The 22171-nt window shown below is 43.4% G+C and overlaps 1 protein-coding gene across 3 annotated transcripts in view; it reads left to right on the forward strand.

Annotated features, from left to right (window-relative positions):
- WLS (Wnt ligand secretion mediator) overlaps positions 1–22171 on the forward strand; it is a 92666-nt gene that overhangs the window by 45264 nt on the left and 25231 nt on the right. For 2 of the 3 annotated variants that reach the window (XR_014790513.1, XM_084852249.1), the window contains exons 1-2: positions 4–263; positions 19128–19400. Coding sequence is in view for 2 of the 3 variants with exons in the window: in XM_084852249.1 (XP_084708375.1) it covers positions 158–263; positions 19128–19400 (379 nt within the window). In the remaining variant the exon portion in view is untranslated. Of the gene's footprint in view, positions 1–3; positions 264–19127; positions 19401–22171 lie in introns of those variants that run through there. The other variant, XM_084852250.1, reaches the window with a different exon arrangement.

Raw genomic sequence — 22171 nt, forward strand, 5'->3', positions numbered from 1 at the left:
GGCGGCCACAATCACAGCTCCCGGCAGAGGGAGAGCCAGATCCGGTCTTGCCTGGACAATCAGAGCTGAGGCTGCCTGCTTCCTTCCCATCCCTTGCAGCCTTAACTTTTGCCGCCGTTGCTGTCGTAGGTAGTGCAAAGGAGAAAGCTCTGCAAAAATGGCTGGGGCAATTATCGAAAACATGAGCTCTAAAAAGCTCTGCATTGTTGGAGGGATCTTGCTGATTTTCCAAATCATCGCCTTTCTGGTGGGAGGTCTGATCGGTAAGTGTTCCAGGGACAAACTTTCTCTACTCCTGCTCTCGCTTTGGTTTCTCTCTCTTCACTGTCGTTTGGAGACTTGTTACTGTATCCCTGCTTATATGATCTAATTAGCCCGGCTATTGTAGTTAAGAAAACACCGCGCCACGGGCCTCTTTGTGCCCACTGCAGTCTAGTGGCTGCAAGAAGAGCGGGGGGGGGGGGAGGCAGAGAAAAAGTTTGTGTGTGGGGGGGTTCCCTTCGGTTCCTTCTGTTCCAGGATCTACTCCAAGGAAGCGAGTGGAAAGGCGAATCTCTAAGCATGGCGACTTCGTTGGTGCAAGAAACCTTTGGATCGAAAAGTTGATCGCGGTCTCGCTCCCCTCTTACTTCAGCCGTCTTCTCTTCCCTCCCCCCCCCCTTTTTTTCGTTCTTTTCTCTCCAACTGTGCTGCAGGAAGATACCTAATCTCTTTCAAATAAAATAATAATAGGAGCTGCTCCAGCCCACGAAAGGAATGTTTGCGCATTGTGTCTCACTTAGTGTGCCCCCCCCCCCCCCCGTTCCCTGGAGCACGGCTTGATTTTGCTTAGGCAGCCTCTCTTTAGATTGGATTTCAGGCTGTAAGGGCGGGGAAGGGTTATAGCAGAATGGAAGGGAAGCTTAGCAGGAGGAAGGAGGGAGTGATCACCACCCCACCCCACCCCTGTAGGGGTGGTGAAGAGTTTTGCTTTTGACTTTTTAATTAAGAGCACAAGAAGAGCCATGCTGGATCAGACCAAAGGTCCGTCTGGTCCAGCATTCTGTTCACACAGTGGCCAGTCAACTGCCCATGGGAAAACCACAGGCAGAACATGAGTGCAACAACACCCTCATTCTATGGACACACACTCTCCTTGGATCTTTCTACTTAAAAAGTCTTTTAACTTCTTTTATAAAAAGCTTGATGTATGCCTTACCTGAGATTTTGCTGAGAGGAGCCCTTTTAAACATGCCTTTTGGACATCATTGTTTTTCTCCTAGATGTTCCCCATCTCCTTCCCTGACAAGTAAAGTGTGCTGCAGGTGTGCATTACTGCAAAATAAACCATCTCCCTAATATTCCTCCATTTCTGGGATATGGAAAGATTGCCTGCCTCCTGGAATCCCAAAAAAGTGTCTCTCAATTCTCTTTCCTTGAATATGTGGAACTTCTAGGTACCACTTCCAGGGCACAACCCTTTTTTCAAAATCCTCTCTTCAGTGAGAACAAAACTGTAGGGATTTTACAAACATTTAAGTGCCCAGGTTCCCAATTTTTTTGCCATTTTCAGTTCAAGCTGTTCGCAAAAGTGAAAATAATATTCCATGCTGTTTTGTGTTCTCTTCAGATCCCCAACCTGGATGTTAACCCCTACGATAGCATATATTATCCTTGTTTCAAGCTTTAAAAGGTGCCCGCTACTTGTTATCATCTATCTGCTGCCCCAAGACTTGAATCTTTCATTCTCTCACTACCACTGTTGACACATTACATGCAGATGATATGCCAAATGGGCTAGTCCCTGCTTTGTTCTAAAAATAAATAGCTGTTTTTTAATTAACCCAAATTCTGGTTGCTTAGACATACTGTGTCCATTCAAGAGGTATGCACATGGGAGAAGAGAACCCTTTCCTGGCAAATATGTTTAAGAAACAAACTAAGGAGCAAGAGTTTCAGAACACGTTACAGTAAAACAGCCTACCCCAACCTGGTACCCTCCAACTGTTTTGGACTACAACTCCCATCATTCTTGACCATTGACCATGCTGCCTGGGACAGATGGGAGTTGAAATCCAAAATATCCGGAGGGCACCAGGTTGGGGAAGCTTCCTTAGCAGATGCCTTGAGGGAAGGAGGAAGAGAGAAACCTGTAAAAAGCTAATCTTGCTGAAGTTTGCTGACCATTCAAAAGAATATGGCTCTAGGCAATTCCTTTGAAACAATGCTCTCTGAACAATAGCTCTCTCAGGAGAACAGGGGTTCTCCAGCCCTTCTGATTATGGCAGAAAACACTGTAGATACCTGTTATTGATAGCTTTTCACTAATCAATTAAAGGAGCTTTTATAGTGTGACCTTTAAGGTTATGAGTGACCCTGGAGAGAACCTATTCCAAACACTTTGTTCTGTTCAATTTGAAGATGGTTTTCAGACTGCCAAGGCCTTTCCCAAGCCTAGACCAGAATGAGACTTCCAGACACCACTAATACACTGTTATGGGCAAATCTGAGACATGTTACAGCAAACTTTGCACAGGTTTTAATTTCAAGGATGATACTAGCATGTTATCTCACCTGATCTCAATACAGGTGGCCTCTTTACCTAGATTTCCCCCACCCTGCCTGAAAATAAATTTACTGTAACATATTGCACAGTATTAGTTTGCTAAAATGTCTTCCACTTTCAAGTTCTGAAAGCCTGGTAAATATTTAAGGTTCCTTGATGGATCATTTAGATCAAATTGAAGCATAATGACTACATGACTTTGCTGTTTTCTACCATAATATAACCCAGGCTTCCTGGTTCAGCATGTTTAAACCATGAATACATTCTTCAGAAGTGTATTTTCTAATTCAGCTGCAAGTTCTTGGTTATTTGGAATACTGATTTTTCTAGATAAAATTCCATAAACTATTACATTGTGAGCCACATTGAGAGCACTTCAAACAAGACAGCAGAATTTAAGCTTTGGGAATAAGGTGGCTGGATGAGATGCCTTTTGTTGCTGCTTGTATGTGGATGTATATTTCACCACTGCAGAATCACAGCCTAATACTGTTAGGTACTGCAGCAAAGATTATTTGTGCATTTTTAATGCACTAGTGTAATTTTTGTGAACTACCCAGAGAGCTTCTGCTATGGTACAGTATAGAAATGAAAATAATTATAATAATAATACAAGCCTTATTCTTTCTCCATAACTTAAATAAAGTTCAAGAAAATTGGGGGATTCAGATTTTTGTGCTGTATTCTCCCATAATTCCTTGCAAAGCTTGTACTGACTGTATTGTATCCATATAGTAGACGCAAGCAACGGACAGAGTTGCAGCTTGAAACAGCAACAGCCAATCTTCTCTGTGATAGATGGAATTTCCCAGAGAATTTCATAGTAGAGGACATACTTGTTGAAATATGTTCATTTCAGTACAACTTCTCTCTCAATGAAGCAGTAGAAGCAACTAATTATTTATTTCAGTTAAGCATTTCTAATGTGCAGAGTGGTGTTGTTGTTCAGTTGTTCAGTCGTGTCCAACTCTTCGTGACCCCATGGACCATAGCACTCCAGGCCTTCCTGTCCTCCGCTCTCTCCCGGAGCATGCTCAAGCTCATATTCATTGCATCGGTGATGCTATCTAGCCATCTCATTCTCTGCCGTCCCCTTCTCCTTTTGCCTTCAGTCTTTCCCAGCATCAGGGTCTTTTCCAGAGAGTTTTCTCTTCGCATTAGACGGCCAAAATATTTGAGCTTCAGCTTCAGTATCTGTCCTTCCAATGAGCACTCAGGGTTGATTTCCTTTAGGATTGACTGATTTGACCTCCCTGCAGTCCAGGGGACTCCTCAGAGTCTTCTCCCGCACCACAGTTTGAAAGCATCGGTTCTTCGGCACTCAGCCTTCCTTAGAGTCCAACTCTCACAGCCATAAATTGCTACTGGGAAAACCATAGCTTTGATTATACGAATCTTTGCCGGCAAGGTGATGTCTCTGCTTCTTACTATACTGTCTAGGTTTGCCATAGCTTTCCTCCCAAGGAGCAAGCATCTTTTAATTTCATGGCTACAGTCACCGTCTGCAGTGATCTTGGAGCCCAAGAAATACATTTCCTTATCAAGGCTATGGTTATGTTCTGAACCAATGTTTTGCTTTGGGCCTAATCTGCTATTAAGCAAGGTCAGCTCAACCTAGGATAAATATGACAAGAATGGGCTGTGCGTTCTTACCCCCAAAGGGCTGTGGGGCCCAATGTAGTGCCCATGGGGTGCCAGGGCACCTATGGGGACCTCCAACAGCACCCACAAAGCTTTCTACTCCCTGCTGTTCAAAATTTTATTTTTAACTTTTAAAAGCTTGAAAAATGTTAGGGCACCAGATTCTTCTTCCTTTTCCTGAACCTGCTCCTGATTTGCTGTTTGGCAGGCAGGAAGAGAAGGAAAGAGTTGTTTCCTGGCCCGCCCAATTATCTTCCACCCACACAGACCTTTCTCCTTTGCTCTCTCTTCCTCCACTCCAGCCTCTATCCTCTCTATTTCTCTCCCCTCTATACCTTTGCCATGTTATTTCCCCCTCTTGCCTTGCTGTTTCTCTTTTCCTCTTTTTACCTCTCTGTTTTCCCCCCTCCTAGGCTCTAGCCTCGCTCTTTCTCTCTCACCCCTTTATCTTGCTATTTCTTCCTCCTTCCACCCCCTAGCCTTTCTCTTTTTCTCTCTCTTCCCAGCCCCTTCTCTCATTCTCTCACATGCATACACACACAGTGGGGAATGTAGTGGCTGAGCCTGGGATCAAGATAGGGAAAATTTAGTTTGTTGTGATGGCCAATTGATGCTTGCTTTCAGGGAGTGTTTAAACCACAGTTTATTGGTTTGGACATCACAGCAAACTCTAGTTTAACAAATTAGGAAATCTTGTATTAATCTGGGTGCACAAGTTGAGGAGGGTGTACACAGTACATTCCTAATCCAAAAAACATGATTTGTTGGCCTGAGAATGTGATTTCTGAGCCAGGCTCTGTGCAATACTTGAGGTTGTGACATGCTGAAATTGATAGCACAACTGTACAATAATCTCTCCCTACCCCACCCCTTACAGGTATTCCTCAGTTCCTAAGGTCACTTTTTAGAATCTACAGACAGTGACTTAATAGGGCATTCAGTGATCTTCCATATAGGGCCCATGCAGGAAGAAGACTGTTATGGTAAAGTGTAAACCATAGATGAGGTGAGACTTGCCCATTCTTTCAACAACATTATACCAACTTAAAAAATAAGTCCCTAGGGCAGGGGTCGCAACTTGTAGGCCAAAACAACTGGAGGGCCACAACTGCCATCATCCTTCATTACTGGCTCTGCTAGCTAGGGCTGATGGTATTTGTAACCCAAAACATCTGTTACCAACCCCTGCCCTAAAATTTAACAAGATGGTCTTTAGCTCATTCAACACTTTAAACTGTATTTCATTAATGACCGTAAGGGAGCAATCCTATGGGAATAGTCGACCGCCTGAGAACTGGCAAAATTGTTCCTAAACTTGAAAGTAAAATGTTAATGCTAGTTGCTTTCTGCATAAATCCCCTGTTACGAAGTTGTTGGTGGAGCTTACTCTGGAGTCTAGTGGGTTTGGAATATGCAGATTAAAAGTCTTTTGCAGCCACAAGACCTTTTAAAAGTCACTCTTTCCTAGTCTAGCTTCCCTCATGGAGGTGACTGTGCAGATCAAGGAAACTAAGAAGTATTATAGAAATGATGTTGTTGTTGTTCAGTTGTGTCCGACTCTTCGTGACCCCATGGACCATAGCACGCCAGGCCTTCCTGTCCTGCGCTCTCTCCCGGAGTGTGCTCAAGTTCATATTCGTTGCATCGGTGATGCTATCTAGCCATCTCATCCTCTGTCGACCCCTTCTCCTTTTGCCTTCAGTCTTTCCCAGCATCAGGGTCTTTTCCAGAGAGTTTTCTCTTCGCATTAGGTGGCCAAAATATTTGAGCTTCAGCTTCAGTATCTGTCCTTCCAATGAGCACTCAGGGTTGATTTCCTTTAGGATTGACTGATTTGACCTCCTTGCAGTCCAGGGGACTCGTCAGAGTCTTCTCCAGCACCACAGTTCGAAAGCATCAATTCTTCGACACTCAGCCTTCCTTATAGTCCAGCTCTCACAGCCATACATTACTACTGGGAAAACCATAGCTTTGATTAGATGGACCTTTGTCGGCAAGGTGATGTCTCTGCTTCTTACTATGCTGTCTAGGATTGCCATAGCTTTCCTCCCAAGGAGCAAGCGTCTTTTAATTTCATGGCTACAGTCACCGTCTGCGGTGATCTTGGAGCCCAAGAAAGTAAAATCTGTCACTGCTTCCATTTCTTCCCCTTCTATATGCCAGGAAGTGATGGCGCCAGATGCCATGATCTTCGTTTTTTTAATGTTGAGTTTCAAACCAGCTTTTGCACTCTCCTCTTTCACCCTCAACAAGAGGCTCTTGAGATCCTCTTTGCTTTCTGCCATGAGGGTGGTATCGTCTGCATATCGGAGGTTGTTGATAATTCTCCCGGCAATCTTAATTCCGACCTGTGTCATCCAACCCAGCGTTTCTCATGATGTACTCTGCATATAGGTTAAATAAGCAGGGTGACAATATGCAGCCTTGTCGTACTCCTTTCCCAATTTTGAACCACTCGGTTGTTCCATGTCTGGTTCTTACTTTTGCTTCTTTACCCTCGTACAGGTTTCTCAAGAGACAGGTAAGGTGGTCTGGTACTCCCATCACTTTCAGAATTTGCCACAGTTTGTTGTGATCCACACAATCAAAGGCTTTAGCGTAGTAAGTGAAGCAGAAATAGACGTTTTTCTGGAATTCTCTTGCTTTCTCTATGATCCAGCGAACGTTGGCGATTTGATCTCTAGTTCCTTTGCCTCTTCGGAACCCAGCTTGTACTTCATCAGGTAGTTCTCGGTTCGCATACTGCTGAAGCCTAGCTTGTAGGATTTGGAGCATAACCTTGCTGGCATGTGAAATGAGCGCAATTGTACGGTAGTTTGAACACTCTTTGGCATTGCCCTTCTTTGGAAATGGAATGTAAACTGACCTTTTCCAGTCTTGCGGCCATTGTTGAGTGTTCCAAATTTGCTGGCATATTGAATACAGCACTTTAACAGCATCATCTTTTAGGATTTTAAATAGCTCAGCTGGGATACTGTCATCTCCGCTAGCTTTGTTGTTAGTAATGCTTCCTAAGGCCCACTTGACTTCACTCTCTAGGATGTCTGGCTCCAGTTCAGTGACCGCACTATCATGGCTATCAGGGACATTCAGATCTTTCCTGTATAGTTCTTCTGTGTATTCTTGCCACCTCTTCTTAATCTCAGCTGCTTCTGTTAGGTCCCTGCCTTCTTTGTCCTTTATCATGCCTGTCTTTGCACAAAACGTTCCCTTGAGATCTCCAATTTTCTTGAAGAGATCTCTAGTCTTTCCCATTCTGTTGTTTTCCTCGATTTCTTTGCATTGTTCATTTAAGAACTTTTTGTCTCTCCTTGCTATTCTCTGGAACTCTGCATTCAGTTGGATATATCTTCCCCTTTCTCCCTTGCTTTTTGCTTCCCTTCTTTCTTCAGCTACTTGTAAAGCCTCATCAGACAAGAAATGATGGTAACAAAATTGAAAAGCTCAAAAAGCAAATGAAAGTCTCCAGAAATATTGTATCTTTTGAAATTAAAGACTTGTGTCTAATTTAAGGATCTCGGAGCACTTGAAAGGGAAATGGATCCCCCTCTCGTGACACTTTTGTCTTGCCTGAAACTTAACATTCTACCTCTTCTATAAGCCAGAAATGCTTCCCATGAGATAAAAGGGCTACATGCGCATACCACAAATGCTTTAGTATTCCTTCAGGCATGTATGTGGTAGATACACATAGGGTATGCCTAGGAGACAGGAAATGTTTGCCATCTGTTTTATGATGTACCAAGAGTTACCTAAAGATCAGACACTGTAGAGTTGAAAAATTTCAGTTTGAAAAACAGACCGGCTTTCTTCTCAGAGCAGCGCTCCCCCTTTCACTGTGAATGGTCATCACTGCTCTTTAGGCCTGTGTTTGTGAGAGATTTAATAGCTGTAGTCACCAGTGAATTTTAGTAGGAGAGATTTACTATAAGAATTTCTGCAGATGTTTTTATAACCCCCTGAAGAAGGTCTGAAAATACAAATAGGCTGAAATGCGTTGGGCTTTTTAACAAAATATTTGCTTCATCATCCTGAGACATTTCTATTTGTCAGTAAGTATACAGCAGTCAACTTCTATCTAATCAGATTTGTGGAGCACTTATGGCATTGATGGTGGCTAACAGTGTTGCTTTGGGGAGTACTCAAAATCAGCTGTGTCACAATAATGTCTCTGAGGAAATTCTCACCTCGCAATCCCGGTTGGTGTACTGCATGTACAAGAGATAAGACTAGAAAAGGGTTTTGCACTTTACAGTGAAGGCACAAAAATTGGAAAATACTAAACTATAATGCCACTCGTTTAGGACTAGAAAAAATGTCTAATCCCTGTAAGTCAGCATTAAAAAATAAAAATGAGGTATCCAACTACCTGGGACTTATCCAGCCCTATGTTTGTTGTTGTTGTTGTTGTTGTTGTTGTTGTTGTTGTTGAAGCTACTGCTTTGGTGTTGATTTTGCAGCTGGCAGCCCCTAAATATTAGCTGGAACATCGGAATCTTAACACTTTAAAAAATCTACAAGTTAGAGTGGAATCCATATTATCAAATTAATAAAAAGCCATCAAAAATCTTAAGACTGTGTTGCCTAAGTAGAGGTGGTATTTTGAAACAAGCTGCTAGGCTAGAGAATATAGACCTGAATTCTGTTCCCAGCTCTACCACTGATCCCAGTTGATGACCTTGGGCAAGTTTCATTACCGGTGTGTGAAGCACAACAAAATATGAAAGGGGGGGGGGGGGGCTGGCTGGCTGGCTGGCTGGTTACTGAGCAGAGGTAAGCAGCAGATCACTATTCTCTGAGGATCTTTTTAATTTTGGCTCTCTAATGCCCACACTTGCCTAGTTTAGACTGGAATTGAATTCCTGCAATCTGGTCACTGTTGAGTTTTGGCCATATGATATGCTTAAATTCCCATTTCAGTTTTGTGTAAATGTACACCTGCTGTTTTGAGCCTGGAAACTCGCACATTGAAAGACAGATACTCTTGATTAACATCGCTTCTTGTTTTAACATTCCTAGTTCTATCTGGTACATGTTTATTTGTTTCTATTTATAGCCTGCTCCATTCCAACGGAGGCAGCTTGGGAAGAGTAATGAAAAGGAACAAAAAAGCAAAACAGAATAAAACGGAATCAAATTAAGACTTGATTGACACTTCCCTACTCCTTGCTGTTGTGACTCAATTTTATAGTGCCTAGGATAGGATAGGTCTTAACTTCCATAAACCAAATAGAATCCACTCTCCTTAGGCAGTTTTATAAACCAAGACAGCATGATGTTGGTAGCTTTGGTCCTCCTGATGCTCATGAGATGAAGGATTGTATGAAGGTTGCTCTTGACCTTCCCAGTAGTGAAAAGAAGGAGCCATTTACGCTGTTGGCTTTACTTAATGGAAATATCTATCTCCCATCAATGGGTAGCATCCAATTGTGACCCAGCAGTAGCGGTAATGAGAATTTGCCACTGAAATTCAGAGGTGCTTTCCTGTTGCGCTAGTTACATTACACAAGCTGTGGCTTATGATAGCACAATGTAATTAGCACTAGTAATGGGTAGTTGGATCCTGCCTATTGATTGGAGATTTTTGTCTGTAAATAGAAAACCTAGAAAAATTAAGTATTAAGTCACCTCTATCAAAAACCTTTGGTGGGTAAGCAGCACCTTTGTTTTGGTCCACAAATTGATTCTACTCTGTATTTCATTTAGTTTTATTTAAAACCTTTTGGGCCTCTTTTTGATATGTTCAAAAGTAGCTTACATACAGATAAAGTATCATTTTAAAACAGACCCCTAAAAGTAAGCTCCTCTGATTTCAGTGGTACTTCCATACAAACGTGTATAGGACTGAAGCCTTATATAAAAGTTGCCAAAAGGTAACAGCATCCACTAACTCCCAACAACCCATAGCGCTATGGTTTAAATGCTGTGAGTTTAGTGAGTTGGGAGTTAGTGGATTATTAAATTATTTCCATAAAAGAGAGAGAGCTGCTTGAGATCCAGGCTAGTGATGAGAGAGGCTAGGATGATAAATTAGCTTGTTTATTCCTGTCCTGCTGTTGGTTAGTGTAATGAAGCAGAAGCCCATTGTTTGGACTCATTTGGTGGTGATAGCTCTGCACAGAAGGGGGTAATTGAACAGAAAAGGAGAATGCTCTTGGAGCATGGGAGTAGTTAACATCACATGAGGTCACTCAGCTTCAAGTTTTAATCAGTGTAGACACTGTGCAATTGAGATTTTTCTAAAGGACCCCTTGCAGTGTGAAAAGAGGTTCAGAAAATCTGGAATGCTGAAGGAGCTGTTAAAAACAAGGGGAAGAACTCTTCTTGTAGGTATCGTTTTAATATCAAGGAGGATACGATTTAAATGTTGGCTTGAGAGTGTGTTTAAATTCACTAGTGTTTAAACAGGCAAGCACGAGTTTTCCAAAGGTTACAAGTTATGGCAGCCTTCCTCAACCTGATGCCCTCCAGGGATGTCTGACTACAACTCCCATCATCCCTGGCCAGCCTTTCCAGTGGGCCTGCTGGCTGCAGAAGATTGGGTTTGTGGCCAGCATATCTGGAGGGTGCCAGGTTGGGAAAGTCTGAGTTGTGGTTTCCAAAAGGTGTCTTGAGGGGAAATGCAGTTACCTACTACATTATGAACTTGACTAAAGTCATGTGATGGAACTACTGCAAATGCTGGATGGGGCTAGTCAAAAGAATCTGCCTTGAGCGCCTTTCCATCCAGGAAAGCTACAGATATCTGGCCATAAGAACTGCCCGCCTGCCACCAGAAGAAGGTTCCCTTTTCATGTCCTACTCATGGGTTTCCCACAGGCACATAGTTGACCACTGTGTGAACAAAATGTTGAACTACATAGGCCTTTGGTCTGGTTCAGCATGGCTCTTTTGTTCCTATGTCCCTGCTGTCACAAATCACTTCAAGACTAAGCTAAGGTGGAGAGTCTGAATCACCTGTAGCTAATGCAGTGTAAGCTGTCTGCATTTATGCTGTTGGAACTAGGTGGGGAATGCCAAACATTTCACTCCCAGTCAAGCCACGTACACACACAGATCTAAAAAGGAGCTGGGAGCAGCTGCTCCTGTTACCGGTTTCTCAAGGAAATCTGCCCCTTCAGGAGCTGCGGCCTAGGGGCTATGAATCATTGCAGCAGGGCTTGGTTGAGGGGGATAAAGTGCTAGAGAGCTCTTACTCGAGTTTTGTGAAAGCGCGGTCTAAAATACCCTAATGTATTGCTACAAGGCAAGTGTGTTCTTAAAAGTCAAGCTTAGATTCTGTGTTTGGGAAAACATGTGGTAAGGACTGTTAATTAGGGGAACAAGAATTCTGTCACATATTTACAAGAGACACTAGAAACTAATAACTGCTGTAAACGTTCCAGTCTCAGGCAAATAAAGTGAGTCATGTATGCTACTTTTTGAGCAGCTCTTTGTAAAAAATTAGGCCAGGTTCCTGAGTTTGCTCCTGTTGGTGTAAGCATTTCTCTGAGCAGAGTTCTGCTCATGGACCCTCCCCCTAGCAAGAATGGGGACAGCAACTTTCAGTAATTCCTCTTTTTCCTGCAGCACCTTGCCTCCTTGACAACTTGCTCCAGAGGCTTGGGGACCCTCTGCTACGGGGGGGGGGGGGAGGAGGCTGCAGGGAAGTGGTGAAACAGTGGATATTGTTTCTCTCCCCCTCCCAACGCCCCCTTGCCAGCTTCCACAAGCAGGATCCTCCTCTGGATCTCTGTCGCATCCATAAACAGAAGGGCTTCTTCTGTTCCCAAATGCCTAGTTAGGATCCAAGCCATACAAGTAGGAGTTTGACATTAGTTCCTGAAACACCATTTTCTGGTCAATTGTGAACATGCCTGGAGTACAGAGATATCGAAGAATCTAATATCATAGCCTGCTTTTTTAAAAAACACAAACCACTGGAAATACAATGGTGAGGTATGGTGGGTTCAGAACTGAGAAATATATAACCTGCTTCTTCCAAGAATAGCATGAATGGTGTGTGTTGTCTGATTATTCTGATCAAGCTGATTTGCAATATATTCACAAATCAACATACATTAAATTGTCAAATTTACTTACAGGTACTTGGGGTATTTTATAAAATCAACCTTGTATGATATAGAAAAATGCTATGCAGTGTATATAAATGCAACAGATTCACTTTCTGTATGCTCCTGACCCCATTCAGCTGTTCTTGGTTCCCAGTGATTGAGTCATATGGCCAAATGCAGGGTTTATGCCCATATGGCCCACTGTGTATCTATTTCTCAACCTTTTAAAAAATTAATATAATTATTTCTGATTCATCTTTGACCCAGAAAAAAAACCCAAGGCAACTTACTACTTAAAACAATTTGCACATTCTAAAACACCATACACAGCAGGATCTTGTATTAATGGGTATGGGGAAGCCTAATGGCGGAATGAAAGTCTGGCTCCCAACTGGTTAGACTGCCCTGTATAAATTTGAGATGGTGGTGAACATATCTGGAGACAAAGAACTTCCTTCACTCCCATATCCAGCAGTTAATGGAGGCATAGCTGAGCTAACGCTAACGTGGGGACAAGTTGAGAAGCTTATAACTAGCAAAATGCCCATTGTGTGCCATGCAGTGGAGAAAGGACCAGAAAGAAGGCCTGGAGATTACAAGGACACTTGTGGATGGCATAATACAGTGTGATCCTGCATGCACACAAATACAAACATACGTATGTATGTACGTACGTGTGTGTGTGTGTATATCCCCATGGGGCATGAGAGATCATCATCATAAGTGTTGCCAAGGGTTGCATCTTTTTCCCCCCTTGATGACAATGGCACCCATTCCTTTATATGGCTGAAAGGGTGTTCTTGGTGATACCATTGGAGTGGAGGCTAAATCTCCTTATCTCTAGTTACCCCAATGCCCGGGGCAGGTGATAGATTTTCTCCCCAACAGTTGGGTCCTAAACTACAGTACATTCAACCAGGACTCAAACCTCTCTGCGTTGCCCCAGCTAGAATTCTTATTTCTTGGTGATACTACAGAGTGGCAGAACCTTTAGTATAACCTCTCGTTAAACCTCCATGTGTACTTAACTTGCATGGGAGGAAACATTCAACCAGAGCCTCTGATGACATCTGCTAGCAAACACTATTTCTTAACTGATGCCAGCATGCAAGTGCTACTGACCAAAAATGGGCACCTCAAAAATAAGCACAAATTGTGGAAGAAGTACTGTCAGGGCTGAGGTGGTGTCTCTGTTCCAGCAAGAGTTCTGGGTTCCTTCTCAAGAAAGTGTATAGTCAAGCAGCTTAGGCCAGCCTTCCCCAAACTGATGCGCTCCAGATGTGTTGGACTTCAACTCCCATAATTCCCAGCGAGCATGGCCATTCTTTTATAATATGTGGCTTTATCCTGTGGACAAGCCTTATTTCAGCATCCACTTTATTACAGAAAAGAATTAAGAAAAACACAACACCCAAAATCAGCAGAACAAAGGTTTATTTTAAGTTTGTTCACTTCTTCTCTGCCTAGTTTAGGTGGACTGTCAAGGAGGTTTTAGAAATGTGCAAGTTTGAAAGTGTCTGTGAAGGTATTTCAAAGAATCCAATGTGGCATTGATCACATGCCATCTAAAGTCTCCCATGACCCTGAGCAGACTTGTCTGTCTCCTGCACAACCAATAGATAAAATGAAGATTTCTCAACTCCGCAGTCTGACTTAAAAACAACAACACTGAATTCTGCCATCATGCTAATCAGATTAGATCTCTGTGTCCCTGCACCACCACCCCCTTCACACCTTGGCCAATTACATTAGACAATGGACCTTCTCCAGGTAACAAAGGCTATTCACATTTAAATTGAGAATTCTAATGGAAAAAGGCAGGTATTGGGTCAGCCACGGGTTCCCTCCAGATGTTTAGGACTATAACTATATATCTCAGATCATTGGCCATGTTGGCTGGGGCTGATGGGATGTGTAGTCCATAACAAAGGAACCTGCCTTACACCAAGTCAGACAATTGGTCTAGCCCAGTATTGTTGACACTGACTGGCAGCAGCTCTCCAGGGTTTCAGGTAGGTATTTTTCCAGCCCTACCTGGAAATACCAGGGGTTGAACCAGGAATCTTCTGCATTCAAAGCATGTGCTATACCACAGAGCCATGGCCTCTCCAAAATCTGGAAGTCACCAGGCTGCCTACCCCATCATATGCCCTAGGAGGACCTGCTGGGGGAAAGTGAGTTTCTCCCACCTTCCCAAGAGAAAAAAGTGAGGAATATTTAAAATATTTGTGAATTAGTTGCTTAACAGGATTCTCTTCTATGAATCACAGGGATGGATGGATGGACAGATGGATAGGCAGTCAGACAATGAACAGCAGAGCCTGTACTATTCAGCGCAGGATGGGGAACTACTTTAAGGTGGGGAGGGTTGGATTTCCTTGCACCAGACCCTCCATGGGATGGTTAGCATTAATCATGACTCCCTCGATCCATTTTTGCCTTTCTTGGTGCTCAGAGAGAGGCACAAATAGAATGGCACAGGAACGTCTGGTGCTGGAAGGAGTGGCTACTCCCAGAGCCAGCTGAGTTAGGCGCCTCTTGCCATCCCTGTCCAGGTAGGAAGAAACACACTAAGGATGACTTGGCTGATGCTGGGAGGAGCACTTTGCATGCACCTGCAGCCCCCCTTGTACAGGGGGGTTCCCCTCCAGTTGGAGATAACATTGGTGATTCTTCCAGGTGGTGGGTCAAGCCCTGCCACCTGAAAGAATCCAAGGAGGCTCTGTGGGTTGGGTGAGGAATCTCCATGGGCTGGTGGTTCCTCATCCTTGATTTAGTGTTAAAATTACTAAGCTGATAATTTAGTAAATACAATACTTAAGAATGCAAGCTTCATGTTTTGTTCAAATAATAGCGCCAAACATATAGAATGCCAGAGAGCAAGTTGTACTAAATAGTTCAGTCTCTCCAGTTTGGAAGATCAAGTTGACTGTCGCCCAGATTTGATCAGTCGCTGGTCTGTGTTTTAAAGACCTCAGATCCAAACTTAAAGAGACTCTTCCCCCACCTTCCTGGCCTTTTGTTCCACCCGCATTTACTCTGAAACCTACCAAGCAGGGTAGCTTTTAATTTGATTGCCCAACAAATCCCCAAACTTCTAAAGGGGTAGTGTACAGCCACGATTCTGCATGAATGGCTTGAATTCGAGCAATACTCTTTAAGAACAGCCAGACATTCCAGACATGCTCTTCAGATAAAGCTCAGTGTGGTCTTTGTATTTGAAGACAGCTGTCAGTTAAACAAATGCTATTGTACATAAAATGTTAACTCCCCCACGCCCCTCCGCTCTGAAAACATAACTTTAGATGTATGGTCATAACTTCACACTGTTTTCTACTGTCCCACAGTATCTTCCTAAGCAAAGTTACAGCTATGAAGAACAGATAATTTATTTTATTACTTGTCGGGGTGATGCACTGGACAAGCACCATGACTTGTCTTGCATTACAGAGTTGGCTTCGATCCCATTCAATAGGGAAGGGTGTTAGACCAAGTGGGAAAAAGAGGGGCTCTTTGGAATAGCAGCCAAGTCAGCAAAGGGGATTGTAAAGTGCTGTGTGAAATGAAGCTAACTAGGAGAGAGTGTTGTGTTCAACTTTCGTGCCAAGCAGGACATTACCATTTCTTTACACACCATTTTTGCATTGTTATTGTATATTAGATATTCACAGTAGTTGGATATATAACATAGAAAGTATGGACTTTTTTAAAAAGTTACAAATGATGGCGTGTAATTTAACAGTCTGTGAATTCAAATGGGGGTGGGGACAGCCAGAATGAGAAATGGAATATCTGGTTTTGTTTAACATTTCTGTTCTTTAAAAAGCAATTACTGGACATTTTCCCTGAGATTTTTTTTTTTTTCTGTGTCCCTAGACCAGAAGATGCTTTTTGTAAAGTGCAGAAAAAACACGCTCTGCATCACCCATTAGTGCATATTAAAATTTTTGAGACTAGGGAAATGGGCATACCCTGGAATAGGACACTTACCAGAATACTCTAGTCTTGTGGATAAAATTTGCCTGGGACATGAGACAGCATCTGCGATGCTGCGTATGTGGCTGCATTTCTGTCAGTTAGCGTTATGAACACAGTCAAAGGCAATAAATATCTCAATGTACGGGTCTCCACAAATCTGGTTGCCCATATGTCCAGCAGCATATTCTCCCCCTGCTTTGAGTTTGCCCCCACTTGCATATAGCTCAGGGGAGGTCTCATGTGCTGACCTCTCAAGCTTTGGTCTGAATGCAGCTTCTGCCTGCTGCACAGGTTGGCACAACACAAGATCCTTGCCCATTCCCCAAGTGGAGTGGAAGGGTCTGTGGCAGTCACTAATAAGGGCTAGCTACTGAGCCAAGCATAAATCTGTGGAACCTTGACCATGTACATGTGTGCATGAGATAGCTGTTTCAATGAGGCTTACATTGAGTCGGCTTCAAATGCTCACTGGTTTGTACGTCCTACTTTAAAAGAAATGAATATGATCCAGCAGCAAATGAAATAACCCTCTTGTGGGCTAGACACTAAAGGACAGGAACATGCTTTTGTTTGGTTCATTGGAGCAGGTCATTGCTTGATGTGCAGGATTAGGGGGCTCTTGTGACCAGCTAATTGATCAGAGTTACTGATACAAGTATGTGCTCCATGGAACAAAACAAAAGGCAGGATGTGTGGAGCCAGTCATTGCCTCCGAACTTTTGAGAACCATGTGGTTATTTTGTGTACCCAACTATAGTAGAATCCCTTTCTATCCTCTAATCCTATTCTGTGACTGGCATAGATTTAGCAGTAACTTGAATCTCTGGCATGGCCATGCTTTTCATTACTGTGTACTGAGTGCATAGCATGGCATAAAGCATTTATGCTGGCTATGTTCATGCAAGTGTTCAAAATCACTCCATACTATGCACCCATACTTTAGAATTAACTTTTATGTGTGAACACAGAGGTGCACTTTTGTTAATTCAAACAATCATGAGTATGTTTGCAGAAGCATCTTAATGGGAAGTAAACCTATAAGTCTAGTGCTCTTAATCTGTTATTACTGTACAAGTAAGTGCCATATGGACACCAGAGGGAGTAAAAGATTAAATGCATCATACTGTTATAAGAACTTACAACTTGATTTCATAAGAACTTGCACCTTGAAATGGGTACCATTTTTGGCTGCCTTTGCTAAAATGAAGTTGCTAGGTACACACACACACACACACACACACACTGGTGGTTGATTGAAGGCAAGCACCTTGACCCAACAGCAAAGGAATCCTCACCAGTCTTTCCTATGGGAAAGGCCGGTGGGAAGCATTATAGCTTCTGCTGATGGTCAGCAAAGAGGTTCAGAGCCTGGATGCTGAGCAGAGTCAAAAGGCGCCTCCTCTTCCCTGCCCCTTTCTTCTGTGGGAAAGAGAGGTGGGGAACCTGGAGCTTTAGCCACTGCGGGGGGGGGGGGGGTCAGAGTCTTTCCCAACATAGGAGGTGGGGATGGGGGATCATTCAAAGCTGCCAAGACAATCCCCACCCGCTCCACAGTTTCGAAGTTGGAAGAAAAGCTTGTTGCTCATCACACTTGCCAGAGGGTGGTGCCCCACTTGCTGTGGCCAATGTGATGACCTTGATTTTAAATGTAGTATTTGGAAGGAAGTAGTATGCAATGTGATGTATTTCCAAATAATGTGTTTTAGAATTGGGAGGTTAGAATGAAATGGCAATTGTGATGTGAAGAGGAAATGGTTGGCTCTGCTAGAATAACTCTAAATAATTCTAGTCTCTGTGGTTCATGATATAACTCTTAAGTTGTGGTCTGATGCTATGGGAACAAACCCTGTGCTCTCCTGCTCCTTCTCCTTCTCGCCCCTTACATGCTCTGGTTAATTCGTTCCTGGTTTGTTAACCTAACTGGCAGACCATGGTTTGCTGCAAACCAGGAAGTACAGCACGTAAGCAGAGGGAATACACAAGTCTTAGTCATGTAAGATCAAGCCATGGTTTGTTTATTTTATTTCATTTCTATACCGCCCAATAGCCAAAGGTCTCTGGACAGTTCGCAAAACTACACACCGCAATACAAGATCATAAAAACAGAATATAAACTTTCTAACATACAAAATTTAAAACAATTTAAATGGCTAAAACAGTTACAATAAGATACTGGACATGATAAAAACTGACATAAATGCCCCATCATGTACCATCAAATGCCTAGGAGTAGAGGACACTCTTAACCTGGCACTGAAAAGATGACAGTGGTGGTGCCAGGTGGACCTCAGCGGGGAGAGCATTTCATAATCGGAGGGCCACCAATTGAGAAACCCTCTCAGTTGCCACCTTCCGAGCATCCCTCAGAAGGTGGCACTCAAGAGGAAGGCCACTGATGTTGACCATAATGCCTGGGTAGGTTCCGGTCAGGAGAGTATGTTTGAATCAGTCCAGTCATGCTCGGTTTGCTGCAGGCTTACGCATGAGATTGAGTCATAGAATCAGGGGGCAGTATCCAATGCTGCCCATGTGCAGTGAGAAACTAGCGGGTCCTGTAGTGATTGGAAACAAGTGAAGCACTCATTTCCAAAATGGGACAGGTCAGTGGAGATTTCAGAAGGGAGCTCCACTGACCTGTCCCATTCTGGAAGTGTTTCTGCTCATTTCCAGGTTTACTGTTGGAAACACTAGTTCCTGTTGCACAAGCAGTGGGTCCTGCTAGTGGAATAGAAACGGTAGGAGCATAGCAGCAGTGTTGGACACTGCCTATAGAATTGGAAGGAACCTGTTCATCTAGTCCAATTCGCTGCTGCTGCAAAAAAAAAATCCACTTGTTACTTCACTGATACTGTCACTGCATAATATGTTTGAGGATGCTAAAGGTGTTGTGTATGTGTTCTTATTCTCAGCTCCAAGTCCCACTTCAGCTGTGCCCTATATGGCAGTAAAGTGTGTAGATGTGCGGAAGAACCACCACAGGACCAATTGGTTTATGCCCTGGGGACCTAACCAGTGTGAAAAAATAAGAGACTTGGATGAAGCTATGAGCAGGCAAATAGAAGCCAACGACATTGTGTTTTCGGTTCACATGCCTCTCCCCAACAAGGAGATGAGCCCTTGGTTCCAGTTCATGCTCTACATTTTGCATATGGACATTGCCTTCAAGACCGGCAACCAAATCAGTAAGTACTGAAAAAAAATTCCAAGTTAATGTAATCATTATAAGAATTAAGGGGTCTGTGTCTATGTGTGTTAAAGTCAGTGTAAATGAGAACAAAGCAATGAGTTAGATCTGGAATTACACTGCTGGTAGAAGTGGATTTCCCTTTCTCCTTCTTCCCATGGCTGCCCCTTCAGCGCCCTGAAAATGCTGCACAGAGTCAGACCCTACTGAATGTGAAAAGCTATGGTGTAGGAGGGAGGGGAAATCCCCCCAAATCAGGCAGAGGGATCTTCCAGGAGCAGAGCCCTTCCTATTGCAGAAGGCAGTTCCTGGATGCAGCCCAATATCTTATTTTCTGCCTGGATTTAGTCTTGGATATCAAATTCAGCATAGACAACTCCGCTGACCCCTGTGCTACATTGGAACAAGTCACTCTGAAGGTGGGGTCTTGAAGTCACCACCATCTCGCACTTGCATGTTCTCATCTTCAGCTTGTCTCCATTGCGACTAGTGGAGCTGAAGAAGACAGGGAAGGGGGCAGCTCATTTCCTCTCCAACATGTTCTCGTGCCATTGGGAAGGCCAGTTGGTAGAATTCTGAAAAGATCAAAGGCCAGCTTATATTTCTCAAGTAACAATATTCATTTTGAAGCATTAAGTCTTTCTGCAAGGATGTGTTTAATAACCCTACCCCCTAGATACTTCTGTATAACAGCAATATCAAGCAGAAGAGCCTCTTTCTGATTCAGTACCAACTATCATGATAGGGTCATTTTAAAAACTTAATTTAAATTTAGCAGTGTGGTTCAGTTCAGGCTGCTTCCTATGATGAGGCTAGGAATGGACCGCTCTATAGGCTTTTAATACAAATGCCTAGCAATGCATTGGTGTAGTAAAAGCTACACTGTAGTCCTGTGCAAGTTTTGTGGATTTGAACAGTTGTGCTAATGCTTGGGACAGCACCAGTACAGTAAATTGCTATGCTGTTTTGTAAGCAATTTGTATCTAGTTTCCTTAATATATCTTTGCTGCTGCCACAAATCTTAAGACCGGTGTGTTTCGCTGTTCCCAGTGTTGTGCTTAACATGTGGCAACAACCACACATTCCAATCGGATTATTATTGATTGGCCTTGTGTTTGCTCAGTTTTTAAAATGCCATTCTGGTCAACAAGTGCAATGATTTTGAGAAAGTTCCTTTCTGCATTTGCAGGAAGGTGTATGGAGGCAAGGGAGATAAATTCTTAGGATGATTTATTTTATTTTATTTTATTTTATTTTTTAATCACTGAACTGGAGTTCTGCTGCTAAAGTTGGGGGTGGGGGAGGGAATAATAGCTTATTCACATTCATCTGACAGCAGCAGCCCCAAATAGCCTTTTCCTTTCTGTCTTGAGGACAAAAAAAACAACCCCAACACAAGTGCAGTTTTCTCTTGCAATCAAGGAGAAGCATGAAGGTGAAAGTCACTTTGAGATCATTCTTGGCTTGATTCTCCTGCTCTAATTTGAGTGAATATAACTCTGCCCTGCCTTTGCCATTTCTAGACAGCGAATGAGAGTACAGACTGGCTTGACTCCAGGCCAGAATTCAGTCTGGCACCTTTCCTGATTCTGTAGGCTTCATTAGTCATCCAATACTCTCCCTTTCTTAATCCACATCCCTCACTTAAATTTGTATTGACATTAGGTAATAGTTGGCAGTGCCATCCCTAGCTATTTAACCTCAGCCACACTGACTCTTGCAACCGTTAGCATCTGTTGTTCCCCTCAGTGGCCAGCTAACACCTGAGTATTGATTCTGTGTGTCATAATGTAACCTGCCCTTGCGCCAAGGGCCAGCAGTGAGATTGTCATTTTGTCATCTCAGAAACCCTGTGATATAGGTGTTACTGAAAGATGGTGACCTGCCTAAAGCCACACCCAGTGGGCTTCTCAGCTGAGTGGGGATAGTATATGCACCTTGTCAGGGTGACCATTACAGTGTTATATGAATAAATGCAATTGATAAGGCATTGTAATCTACAGCAGGGGTCCCCAACCTTTTTGGACTCATGGGCACATTTGAGAATTTGAAAAACTGCTGTGGGCACCACCACAAAATGGCTCCCATGGAGGATGTGGCTAGTAATATAATGGCTGCTGTGGGGGCCTGGCTAGTCCAAAGACAAGTAATTCACCCCAAAATCTGAATACAAGCAGAGGAAAGCTCTGAACTCCAGAGCCAATCCACATATATGTCTCCACTGAAGCACAACAAAATACCCATTTTAGGTTGCAATCCTATACATGCTTACATGGAATTCAAAGGGAATTATTTCTGAGTAGGCCTGCATAGGATTGCTATGCTCATTGTATCCACAGACACCTTTCCCCACCCCCAAAGGAAAGGAAAATGCCCCTAGCCCCAAAAGGAAAGAAAATGTTTTCCTACATCAACCCCAAGCTATGCCACTCTGTTTCCCACCTGGCGCTCCTACCTCCTCCTCTGCCATCAGAGCCCCTGCCTGGGAAGGTGCTCTGTGTGAGTGAAGAACAAGAGAAGGGGCTGGGAAGGAGAGAAAAAGAGTGAGGAGGAGGAAGAAATGGCAAGATAAAGGGTTGAGAGGGACAGATGGACCAAGGCTAGGGACTCACTAAGAAAGGGGGAAATAGTGAGCAAAAGAGCAAGGCTATGGGCTAAGATGGGGGGAAACAGTGAAGTAAAGAGATGGTGGGGAGGGCAGTAGAGAAGCTAAAGGCTGGAAGGGAGGGGGAAATGGCAAAGCAAAGGTGTAGAGGGGGAGAGAAAAAG

This window comes from Heloderma suspectum, chromosome 4 (assembly GCF_057233095.1).
Source record: "Heloderma suspectum isolate Gila_16-S chromosome 4, 16-S_ref, whole genome shotgun sequence".
In the NCBI taxonomy this organism is placed as follows: domain Eukaryota; kingdom Metazoa; phylum Chordata; class Lepidosauria; order Squamata; family Helodermatidae; genus Heloderma; species Heloderma suspectum.